The sequence below is a fragment of the Perca flavescens genome, chromosome 16 (genome assembly GCF_004354835.1).
Source record: "Perca flavescens isolate YP-PL-M2 chromosome 16, PFLA_1.0, whole genome shotgun sequence".
NCBI lineage: Eukaryota > Metazoa > Chordata > Actinopteri > Perciformes > Percidae > Perca > Perca flavescens.
The window spans coordinates 18288463-18301852 of NC_041346.1; the positions used below are offsets into that span (position 1 = coordinate 18288463).

At 38.5% G+C, this 13390-nt stretch overlaps 2 protein-coding genes across 3 annotated transcripts in view; both read right to left on the bottom strand.

Annotated features, from left to right (window-relative positions):
• Positions 1-6384, bottom strand: part of uhrf2 (ubiquitin like with PHD and ring finger domains 2) — a 33454-nt gene extending 27070 nt beyond the window's left edge. Inside the window, exon 1 of one of the 2 annotated variants that reach the window (XM_028601759.1) lies at positions 6013-6384. In XM_028601759.1, the coding sequence (XP_028457560.1) occupies positions 6013-6315 (303 nt within the window). In that variant the 5' untranslated portion in view covers positions 6316-6384. Of the gene's footprint in view, positions 1-3003; positions 3314-6012 lie in introns of those variants that run through there. The other variant, XM_028601760.1, reaches the window with a different exon arrangement.
• A 1029-nt stretch (positions 6385-7413) lies between these two features.
• Positions 7414-12380, bottom strand: oaz1b (ornithine decarboxylase antizyme 1b). Its single transcript, XM_028602416.1, is given in 6 exon segments — positions 7414-8495; positions 8633-8718; positions 9077-9249; positions 9543-9629; positions 9631-9682; positions 12165-12380. Coding segments are annotated over 6 exon segments (654 nt in total). The 5' UTR covers positions 12290-12380; the 3' UTR covers positions 7414-8364.
• Between the last annotated feature and the right edge of the window lie 1010 nt (positions 12381-13390).

The following is a 13390-nucleotide window of genomic DNA, read 5'->3' on the forward strand; positions in this document are numbered from 1 at the left end:
TCAAAGGGCACTGGTGCAAGAGGTGAAACAAAATATATATTTTCATAATAATGGTTTGCCAAGTAAACCATTGTTTTTTTGACAAAAAAACCCATGTGCTGTATAAATACCGGTACAAAGGCATTCTACCCATTACCATCTCTCAAACAGTTCTTGAAGTAGCCTAGTTTCTTTCTCTCTGCCCTGTAGTATATACAGCACACAAACAGAAGAACATCAACCCATTCTGAAAATCAGTCTGTATGACTCAGAATTGAATGTTCTTGTATGTCACATTATCATTAAATTACACAACAGGAAGTAGATTAGACAACTTGAACATGCAGAGTACCATTTATAATGGAATTTCTTGGCCTATAATACTGCCTGACACACATGAATGAAGGAAGGTGTGAATAATGTAAACAATGTGAGACCAACACACCATGTGGGCTGTTTGCTTCCTGGGGGCTTATCTTCCTGGCTGAATCATACTGTGTTAATATCAGCGTTGTAATGTTATGCTTACATACTAAATAAATCATGAGCAGTGTCCTGTCAACAGTGAGTATCGTCTACTTACTACTGATAGAACAACAGCTGATACACTGCAGGCTTTCACTAACATTTCACACATTATACAAAGTGGGTTAGTCTTTCTGTCTTTTATTATTTTATATACTTTATGTTCACATATTTGAACAGAACATAAATAGTGAATGATACAGACTTCTAATCAGACAGAACTATTTTCATATTATAGCACTATAGTATAAGGGTGCAAATATTGTTTACATCTACTACTTCAACAGTTGCAGTTGCAACATGAGTGTCTGTGTGTGTGTGTGTGTGTGTGTGTGTGTGTGTGTGTGTGTGTGTGTGTGTGTGTGTGTAAGATCATAAAATATACCCGTGTGTGTTCAACAGGTAAACCACAGGCTTTAAGGCTGCATGCAACCATCCGCCATGACACACTCAAACACTTGTCCATGTCAAGACAGCACTTTCAGTTTTCATACCATTGTATTTCCTAGCTGCTGACATAACATCAGACTTTCTTCAATCACTACGTGAGATAAAGAAAAGTTACACTAACATCTGTTCACAGTAATATATAAATTGTCACATTTCTAACACAACATGATTCAACAGTGTGCGGAACTACCATCCCACCAGGACATTTACTAAAAACCACAGCCTGGTTGTAGCCTTAAGACCAAAGACATATTATTTTAGTCATGGAATGACTATTGTGGTTTTTGCATTAGTTTCTTCCCAAAAAAAGTGAGACTGTAGTACTGGTCCAAACATATTTTCCCAGAACAGTGTTGGTTTTTACAAATTCTCTTGAGTTATATTGTAGGATATGGAATGACATATGACAGAGTCTAAGAGAGGAGGAACGCACTTCCAGAGTCTACCATGAAGGATAATTTCCGAATGAAAATTCTGACTGATTCATTATAAGCAAAGACAATATGATCAAATATAAAAAGTTGTGGTGACCAATGTAAACAATCAGCATTGTACAGTGTAATTATCACAACATTACAATGATTTCAATATTACATATTTAAAATAACAATAATATATAGGCCTACTATTTACAACTGTATTCAAAACCACATGCTAAAAGGTTCAATTCAAAAATATTGTGTGTGTGTGTGTGTGTGTGTGTGTGTGTGTGTGTGTGTATATATATATATATATATATATATATATATATAGTATTTGTTTATATAGTTGACATCTTACACTGTGACAGAAAATCTTAACTTATCACAATTAAATCACAGTATCTTAATATGAAGAATTTGTCATGATGCAGTTATATGGAGACAAAGTGGAGGATTTTTACAGGCTGCACTACTGATGTAATCAGACAGGTATGGGGTGTAGTTAACCCAAACTACATTGAATTGTTGGTGTGGTGGAATCAGCAGAGATATCTAAAACATGTTTACTATATCTACCTCATTTTGGTGGAATTAAATGTGAACTGAAATAGAGATGAAAAAAATATGTTTGCATCCATTACTAATATAAATATCACCTTGTTAGTATGGAAAGAGTTTAATTATTACTAAATAATGAAACATTGCCTTACAAATAAAAATCATTTGATACTGAAGTAAGGCTTAATATTTGCAAACAGTCCTGGGTTAAATACAAGCATGCCTAGGAAGCATGACACTCATCCTTATTCTGTGTTGTACAGTATGTGCACTACTGAATTGTCAGGCCATGAGAGAAAGAGGTAGGCAATCTTTACAGCAGACAGCCTTGTCTGTTTTAACTGTACACTAGTGACGCCAGGGTGTAAACACAACTACACTTGCTTTTAGATGTCAGTGCACGTGGAGCCACGAGTCCCCTCCTCCCTCAAATGATCATTAACATCATCATAACACACCGCATGCACACGAGCCAGGTGGTTTACTAACGGGATCAGTGCAGTTTACAGATTGGTGCCACATATTAACAGAAAGTTTAAACAGTTTTTAAAAAAAACTAAAAAACTAAACATAAATGCGTTATAGATATATAGGGACACGTGGCTGTTACAAGGTTAAATCAAGCTGCCGTTAATTTTGGTTAAATAAGTGCTCATCGCCATCGGTGAGTGATATGGGCTGCTTGTTTGCACTGCACTTGTCTACATGTGGAAACAGAGTGCCATGTTCTCTTTTCTCTCGCGCGGCAATGTAAACAAACATGTCTACGGCGGTGAGGCATTTGTTGCATGCAGGCAGGTCTCCTCATCGCAAACCCTAACAATGCAATAAGGTTCTATAATATGACCATACATCCATGTAATATCGCTGTTTTTCTTGGGGGCTGGCACGCCGCGTACCCCGGGCTCTTGCGCAAGAACTATTGGCGAATTCCTATCAAAACAGGAAGCTCGCATGGGTCCGAAACGGCTACAGCACCAGAGACCACTCACTCTTCACTAGCACCAAACCCTGCCAGAACATCAAAAACCGACTGTTGCATGAAGGGGTGACACAAAATGACGTGTACCTGTTTTCCTCGGTAGAACAGGCGCTGCTGTTGTGGGCTTACACTGAAGATGTCCTGTATTTTCAACCGTAAAGACTCAATTTTGGTCAATCTAGAAAGATCCTCAACGGTTCGCGTCTCCTTCCCGTCTATAGTGCGAACCTGGATCCACATTGTTGCACCGCCCTTTTACGCCTCAGATAAATTGCAGATAAAGCAGTATTTGGATACGAATTTTGTTTTCCAGGGGTCAATGGAGATAGAAATGAAAAATGTTCAGGGCTCCATTGCGTTTTCCTCTGCAGAGGTAACGTCGGACTGGCTCGCGCAGGAGGTGTCTCACATGAGGTCGCGGCGCCAAGCAAATCTCGCGAAGTTACGTTTAAGCCAGCAGTTTGCAGTTAAAGGCACAGCTCTCCCCTTGTCTGAAACTAAACGCCTGTACAGTACAGTAGTAGGCACTAAACAATCTTATAATGTATCTGGGGACAAGACTTAGAGACCAGGATCTGACTTCCTGTCAATATAGAGTAAAGTAACTTTTCTTTTTTCAAAATCAGGACCCTACAGTCGAATGCACAGCTGGAATTATTCCCATTTTTTTGCTTTTTTATACTAAAACTACAATTACTTTGCACATAAATATGAGTTCATAAAAGTAATTGATATAGCCAATATGCAATAATATAATTCTGACAGGGGCCATTATGCTGCATAATGGGTAGCCTACTTTTGCTTTTGGTTTACGGAGTTGCAACCATAGACTGTAAAATTAATGGACAACGCTTCCGGGTATGTAAGTGAAGCCACTGCTGAAGTGCCTTAAACCTACATACTATCTAATTTCTAGTCACCGCTAGCATTAGCTGGTAACTTAGGGGAAGGTTTGCATTTTCTGTGTACATGCAAATGAGTGGGGCCAGTACTCGGAGGTCTGCGTTTACACATCGGTAAACCTCCGCTGGATAACTCGTTTCAGAAGGGTTGAAAATCAGCAACTTTCCTTATTTAGCGTTTAGCTTAGCACAGCATCATTGTAAGCACAACAAATAATAGGCTTGGCCGCATCACCCTCCCTAGCTCCACCCTCTCGTCAAAAATCGCCACGCCCAGTCTCAAAAAAATCAAGATGACAATGGCCGTGTTGCCAAACTCGAGGCTTCAAAACATCAGTCCACAAACCAATGAGTGACATCACTGCTGCTATGTCCACTATTTTTTACAGTATATGGTTGCAACTTGAATAAACACAAATGCATGCATGTACCACATAGGCAGAGTATCAGCTAATTAAGGTATTAAACTAGACTTTGACATAGACTCTTCAGGACAGGGCCTCAATATCAACTAATGAAGCAGGACTCACCTTAAAGGGAAACTTTGGTATTTTTCCACCTGGACCCTATTTTCCAATGTATTCATGTATAAATGATTAATGGGGACATTAGTCATTGAAAATGGTCAAGTATTGAACGAGAGTGTTTTACCCAGAGCCAACCCTACCCATAAAGCAAAATAAGCAGTTACGGTCCCCCCCGTCTCTTTTTTTTTTTTACGAGACAACAAAATAAAAATATAACTTCTAAAAACTTCCTAAACAAAAACTGACAACATTTCATGCAATTATTGCCAAAAAATATCAACAAAACAAGGATCTCAGAGACGTGCGAAATGGAGAATTTAGGTAATTCCCCTACGGAACAAGCATTCCCAGGATTCTGTTGTACAAAAAAAATGTTTTTTGCAGTTGTAGTAGATATGAAATAAACAAAAGCAATAAACAAAAGTTAACACAACCTGGGTTATGTATCTTCACAAGCTATTCTTTGACAGTTTGCCAGAACTGCAGCCCATGATTTAAGTTACTAATAAATTACATTTGGTGGTTGGTTAAAGGAAGTGGTATAATTCTTTGGATGTTGCAACATCCATATGTTTTTACGTGCCTGCATGGTGGATGTTCCAATCAGTTTGGAATTTACTGTCACTACATATAGTTACATTTAGAAGTTCCTCATAAGAAAGCATAAGGAAAAGCCCAAATGTTCTTTAAACCAGATTATAGTGGCCACTTCAATACTTTAATAATAATCAAACAAAGAAAAAAGTTAGTGCTCCAAACTAACTGCTGATTTAGTGTTTTGGTTCCTATTAAAATGTTTACGTTTTACCTAATAGAAATGTTGCCCTTTTTTGGGGCAGTTTTATGTTAACATATTTGAACATTCTAAAAAACGATTTTAAGAATATATTTTGGGCATTTTTAGGCCTTTATTGACAGGACAGCTGAAGAAATGAAAGGGGAGAGAGAGGAGGGGGGGATGACACAAAGCAAAGGGCCGCAGGTCAGAGTCGAACCCACTCACATTCTAAACTTCTTTTGTCTTTCTTTCTCATTGGATCACTGCACCATGTTCTTCAACATATGGTTGCCTTGTGCATCATACCTTTTTATTTGTGTCATATCCTTTCAACATTTGGACATCTTACACATAAAAAACAGGTGAGATTCAGACATTTCCAATGAAAACAACACAAAACCATGTGTCAATATCAAGCAAAAGGCCCTGAGAAGGACCATTCATATCTTATTTACTGTAGTCTATTTTAAGTTAGCGTTGCTGCTAATAGGACCCACTTTAGTCTACATGCTTATTATTTTACATGCTTATAAGCATTTTATGTGCTTAACTAATATTGACAATACAAAAGTTGGTTCAGTGCCATACAAAGTGGAAACACGTTACAATGTGGGGGGCCCCCCAAACCAAATCCGTTTTAGGGCCCCCCAAAAGTCTAGGGCCGGCACTGGCAAAAATATGACATAACACCACACACACACACACACACACACACACACACACACACACACACACACACACACACACACACACACACACACACACACACACACACTCTATCACTCCAAAAATGTCAGCTTGTTCGGCTTATTTGATTGTTTTTGCCGTTACCCTGCAATGCTTTCCTGTGTTACTGATGCCAGGTCAACACAATTACTTTAGCTACTACCTTCACTCTGTCTGCAGCAGGTCTCTCCACTCTTGGAACAGCATTTTTCTTTAGGAAAAAGTGCTTTGGTATAAGATTTCTTCTTCTCTTTGGCTGGCAGTAGTCATCCCGGTGAAAATGGTCACTGCAGACCCGAAGGTCTGCAAGGCGCAGTGTATGAACAGGAGTGTTGGGATCCATTTGTATCACAACAAGCCACAACTTCAGTGTGTCCCTATCCAACAAAGGTAGTCTATGAAAGCTGCGTGGAGTGTTCTTCGACATTTTGTTGGCACAATTTGGAAATGCACAAACACGAACCATTGTTTTTTGTTTTTTTATCCTTCACTCACGTTTCCACTGTAGTCTTCCGGCAACAATTTACCTCATGCGAGATTTCAGAACGAGACTTCTCCTTGAGCGAGAATTGGTTAGACACAATAACAAACAGGCCGGATCAAACGAAAGGTAGCATAAAGAAAGACGTTTTATTTCTCTGTAGGGTCCTTTTCATATTGGTGTTAGACAGTTATAATAACAATCAAAACCTGTCAGTGGCTAAAACAAGCTCTTTTAGTGGACGTACATTGATGGAGCGCAATTGCCCTTTTTGCGTTGGCTGCAGTGCTCTCGCTCAATACTGGACCAATTTCAAAAATTGTTGTGTGTCACTTAGACACACAAACATGGGAAAATAGGGTCCAGGTTGAAAAATACTGATGTTTCCCTTTCAGGCCCTTATCATCTACCCTCCATCGCATGTCGCCTCGTGCAATACTCCTGTTCACTTTCGGTCTCCACCAGCAAACCTCTTCCACCGTTCGAAACCAACTCCCCTGTGTGGTGAGGAGGGCTTACCTCCCTAGGCATAGGTTATTGTTCCTACCTCCACTTCCACACTTTAAAATCAGCGGTTGAATAGTCATGTGTAGTTCAGTGTCCTGTAGAGCCTCCTGGTGGTTTGAAGACACAGCACATGCTCTGGATGTCAGCGCTGCTGCTCTTTTGTAACTGACCTTATTTTCTTTAGTTTCTTTAGTAGTTGTAGTGAGCCGCACAGAGTATGTTGGATACTAGTTACGTGTGTCTAGCGACCATTAAATGAGCTTTATAATATAATGTTAGGTTGTATGCATTTAAATAGCTTTTATATATTATGCACAAGATATGATTGTGTAACAAATGTGCTTTTAAATCCACCACTCTGGTTAATCATCAGCATAATGCATCTCCAGCAGTTTGATCAGGCAAAAAATTGATCTACCCAAGGTTTTACACACAAACGCTGAATTCACTGTCTCGATATTTAATCTTGAAATAAACATGGGAAGATAGAGCAAGTTGTCAGATTTTCTAACCCAAAGTAAGAACAATTAAGAGTTTAGTTTAAATGTGTTGAACAAACGCAAAAAGTAGACAAGGGAGTTTTTGTCTGTTTTATTATCACAGAAGCACAACAAGTACCACTATGTAGGTGAACAACCAACTCACAACCATGAAAAAAAGGAATGCTAAGAAAAAAAAATATCCAATTGGTCACACAATCACAGCATTTTTTTCAACCTCCCAAACAAAAACACAATAATGTCAGATATACATGGCAGAAAGAAGCAAAAGCATTTTGGATTATTCCACTTTCCTCGTGTTGTACCAATACACTCATCTAAGATCTTTAACTTGAAACTGAAGCACCTACATCAGACACATGCAACAGCATTCATACTTTAAATTCAGTATTCAGCTATGAAGTACCAATTATTGGGGCTTTCACTCAAAAGTAATGTTTCAAAAATTACTTTTAAGATGTTAGTCCTACAAAATAAAACTGGTCCAACTGAAATGCATTTGTAATTCAATTCAATTCAGATAGAAAAAAAAAAAAAAAAGACAAATTTAAAGTCATTATTTAGCCAATCAAAAAAAGCTGGAGTACCCGAGTGTAAACCTGATGACCTTTTTATTGTACATTCAAGAAATGAAGAATCCTCCACCTTAATCTATCATAAAAAAGAAATATCAATAAAAGCAGACTCGACAAGAAATGGAAATTATACCAGAACTAACTTAGTTATAACAACTGCAATAGGATAGTAAGTCCAGAAAAAACAAGTTTCCCTCCTTTTTTTAGGTGACAACACCGATCTTTAATGAAAGCAGTATAATAAAACACACAAAGATAGATGGTGGAAACAGGAGATGCACATCTTACATATTCCCTTGAACACAAAAAGCATGGGGGAAATGAATACAGAGAGCTACCGCCAGGGTTTACCACAGACGGTGGTTTATATGAGTAAGCTGGGACGGGATCGACAAACATACAATGGGAAGAAAAGGGGAAGTAAGCAGGGGGTGGAGGGGCTGTCCAGAGGGCTACTCCTCGTCCGAGAAGTCCCTTTCAAAACTGTAGGCCATAAAGAATACATCGGGTCGAGGAGGGACGAGGGCATGGCCCGGTTTCACAATCTCAAAGCCCAGGAAACTGAATGTACGCACCAGTTTAGCTGTAAGAACAAGGTCGGTACAACAGATGTTAAGATGCAGTACGAGTCACAACACAGAAGCCAAAATAATTGAATGTTATCAAAGTTGTTCTGAGTGAAAAAGGTGTGCTGAGAAAAACAGGACTGTTAGAACGTACCACGATCATCTCTGTTCTTGTAAAAGCAGACAACCACACTAACGACTTTCAGATGTTCTTCAGCAAACTCCAGGAGAGCAGCAAAACTGCAGGGAGGACAGAGGGCAGCTTTGGTTAGAAAATAGAAAACTACCTCTCCACATACAGGCATACCCCGTAAGAAAAATGTGTTATTATGATAATTTAAAATGTTCTTCTTTGGCTTCCTCTCAGATGAAAGTGAGACAACCTAAATCTATAATATCAGCCTAAAAATTTAGATTAACAGGTAATCAAGGCTTGAAAATCTACAGTCCAATCACTTTCCCATCATCTTTTAAAAAAAACTAAATATTTGTACTTGTTTTACTCTCATGTAAAGTGTCTGTTGACAGTGTGCCATTGTAAAGACCTGAAGCTTTGCTCCACTTGAGGTCTCTCCTGTTGCTAACAATCTGGCCTCACCTCTCCTTGCTGCCTTCAGGAAGAGGGTCAAGAGGGATCTCAACATAGAGCGCGCTGCTGCTTAGGACAGCATCCCACTGTATTGTCTTGGTAACGGTGGGACGACTTAGGAAGTGGAGTATCCCAGGGCGACCATTCCCTGCTGGCTCCTCCGTTACAGTCAACCTTCGATCCTGGAAACACAAATGTGTCCGTATTGTGTAGATGGCATAGTCCAATTATAATCTACGACTACTACAACTACCAAAATAATTACATGCACACATGGGCCTGCTACTCTGGTCAAACAGAGAAACTGAGCGTATAAATAAACTGAACTCTAAAGGAAATGTAATGACGTGCCGAGCGTAGATGACACTGGATCAGGTGACAGGAAATGGTTCCAGCTCCCATTCTTGACATTTCTTTTTGCAAAAAACCCCCACAGATTTCCCTTGTTTCTGCACCTGCGTGTGTCTCGACTTACTGAGTGGAGTAGACGCGCTGAAGGAGTGTGATCCCGTGTGCCATTCCCTCGCCCACCTGGGATCTTCAGGGGTGGGAGAGGGGCATCAGGAGCACCACAGAGGCCCCGGGCCGCGGGTACTACTACAGTGCAGGGACAGGCTGGAAGGGGAGGACATAATGTGGAAATATTAAACACTGTAACAGAAACAATTCAATTATAACAAAGGTTTTCTGTAATTCATCATGTATCAAAGGATTTTATATAACTATGACCTCTTGTCATGGGACTCCAGACAAATATAGGCTTTGACCAACTTCGCAGTTGTGTGCCAAGAAGAATTGCAGCAATTTAATTTTTTTTTTTTTAAGATTATTTTTTGGGGGCTTTTCCCTTTATTTGAAAGTGGATAAATATGAAAGGGGGAGAGAGATGGGGGATGTCACGCAGCAAAGGGCAGCAGGTCGGATTTGAACCCTGCGCCGCTGCAGGACTCAGCCAACATGGGGCAAACGCTCTTACTGGGTGAGCTAGATGCCACCCCAAGCAATTTAATTTCATGTGGTGGAATATAGTGCCCATACATCTTCTGAGATTATGCTAATGACTTGAATTGCAGATGCTCATAACAATGGCACTATGTTTACAGTTGTTACCAGAACCTTTTAAAGAGCGGTGTGCTATGCAGCAGGATGCGGCGGGAAGCAACCAACTGAAAATATTTGCTGCTACAAACCCAATCTGTTGGGTAAACCTACTGTATCTTGTGACTTCGTACACACACGGTATTAAAAAAAGGCGCTGACAAAGCCATGCAAATGGCTGATTTTCCTACGAACATAAACTGATCTCATAACATTGAAAATATGTATCTGTCACATACATACAAGCACCTAAATATAGTGAAATTTTTTCGCATCAAACTCCCAGACCCCCATACAAATTATAAAAAGCTTGTTTTGTCCAAACCATGAAGATACTGTTTACTGTATCATAAGACAAAAAGAAAATCCTCACAACTGAGAAGGTTAGGATATTAGGAAACTAGGATATGTTTGACATTTTTGCTTACACAATGACTTGACAACTAACTGATAACCAAAATTAGGGCTGCAACTAACTCTCATTTTTGGCATTTTTAATTTATCCGATTATTTTGAATTTCTGACAGCCCAGGAGGATGTTTTAAAATAACAGTCCAAAAGTTAAAAAAAAATATTTTGTTTACCATCATATTATAACAAAGGCATCAAATCCTCATGTTAGAGAGGTAGTTGAAATCAGTAATTATTTGGAATTTGTTATGAGAAAAATGAAAAAGATACTGAAGATTATAATAAATTTGTTGCAAATTGTCTTTTATCTACGAATGACAATAATACAGTACTCTATATTAAGAGCAGTCACTTTAGAGTCAGGGTATCTTTCTTGCATGAAGCCTGAAAGTATGGCTTTTTTTAAATAGCTGGGTTACAAATCCATATGTTAGATGACTCTCTTGGTGTATACAACATGGCCTACATAAAGTAAACCCTTCAAATAATACATTTTTAAGGCCTTCTGTAAATTCATTTAAAACAGCCAAGTTCATCCGCTGTGTTTTCACTTTGTTGTGCTAAGGCTATTGTGGAATAGGACACAAGACTTTAACATAAAAAACGACAATAATCTCTCCGTCCGGTGATAGCTAATATTTATTTACATGTGACGTTACCACTGCATCACCGTGTACAGTCGTCCTGCCGTCATGAAGCTGCTGCTGAGTCAGTAGCGTAATAATCAACCCGACACGGTTGTCAGATCACGAGATCAACGTGGCCAGAAACGTGTGCTCACCTGACGATTTTTCGGAAATTTACGGGGATATTTTTAACCCGCTCCCATTTTATTTTTGATCCGCCAAATGTTATAACTATAAGAACCTGAGCTAAGGTTAAGTTGTCTTAATTGGCGAATCCGTACACTGTTTTAAAAGGCAATGTTGGCCACAAATTTACAATGTTAAACATTTGACGTTACGGCCATTCAATTTTTAAATGGTCAATGCTGCTGACAATAATAGGAAACAGAGCTGGCTAACGCTAGCCCTCCTGAATAATATTAAATAGCCCTAACAATGCTAACGTTACAGGCTTGGAACCTATTACGTTAACGTTATGTGATGACGGGAAACGTTAATGACCATTCCTTCTTTCTATTTTTTCTTGTCAGTATATAACAGCACATTAAACAATGTATGTATGTATGTGATACATGGGTCTGTGACATATATACCAGAAAACAGTGTTTTTTCAAAAATTTCAAATAACAGGCATAATGCTAACTGTTAGCTAGCAGACTACAGTGACGTACCATAAGTTCGAAGAGGTTCATGGCTAAGATTAGCTAATGCTGCTCATGTCGTCTCTCGGGTCAGCAAATTAATACCCGTATCTTATTTCAACATGACAATTTAACCATGGCTACCACAACGCGTAACGCTGGTACATGAGTGATATGCGCATTACATATAAATTGTACATTTAAAGCTAAACGCGTTTTACTTCCGCTTTCTGTGGCTGCAAGCTAAGTTAGCTTAGCCACCCCTCCCCCATATCCGGGTTAGCAGTCAGCTAGGTGAAGTATTTTTCATCAATAACTTACTTCCCGATCATGTCACAGATAGCATTACTCAAATCCGCCATGGTAGATAAAGATTGCTGTTTTCCTTCTTTCTCGCGAGCAAAGCAATGACTGTTTAGGATCCGCTGGAGGTTGGATTTTACCATCCGGCCTCGGGTAGAGACACGACGGGCTGACTGCTCTCTGCAATGCTCGGCAAGCTAATGATCGATTTGAGAGTTGGGAGCTGGTACAAAAAACAATAGTCAAGTCACCCGCATTGAAGATTACACGTTTCCATTTGACTTCAAACTATTGGTCGGATGAATCGAAAATGTTTGCATTATGTCATACACAGTTCAAAGTGTACATTTCGATTAGAAAAGCAGATAACATGAGGAAAATTCACAGTGCAGATATGACAAAGGATGTCGAATTACAAATTACCAATTGCATCATCAGTGCCTATCTAAAACTTAACTTCTGATAAACCTAACATAGGCCTAATTGTTTTATATATAATATTTAATTAATATAGTCATTTTCAGAATAAGTAAGATCATGAATTCAAGGTCCCTGTCCACTAGATTCTTTTAAAGTTTTTGACCAACAAAACTGTTTCATATATATATATATATATATATATATATATATATATATATATATATATATATATATATATATATTAGTACTGTTTATTATTTGCATTTTTATATATTTTATATTTGGTTTGTTCAGTTAATTGTTCTATTGTATGATTTTTGTTGAATTATTACTGTTAATTTTATTTCCCACCACGAAGATCTAAGCTGTTTTCAAAATTCTTCTTCACACTACTAGGAATATCGGTCAGGAAATACTAAATCCTTTTTTACTCTTGGCCTAAAAGTAGTCCCATTAATAATAATAATAATAATAATAATAATAATAAGTTGAATTTTAAAAATACTGTAATCATCTTATAAAACATACATGTTTAAATGTAAACTGATAGAGCTCCCAAATTCTTGCAATGCTCATAAGTCCATAGAAAAAATTTTGTTTGTGTGGTTGTCTGTGCTATTACTTCAGTTCACAGTGAGGTTGTGTGTATGGCACCGCTACATAGTTGTCAATTTGGAAGCAGCATACAGGGTTTTTAGCTAGCTATTTCCAAGCTTTCAACTGCACTTTGTGGTCTTCATCAGTGGCTTGAGATTTCCGATGAAGGCCATAAAATTAGGTTAAAAGATGTGCACCTTTATTGTGTTCAACTACAATTTCCAAGG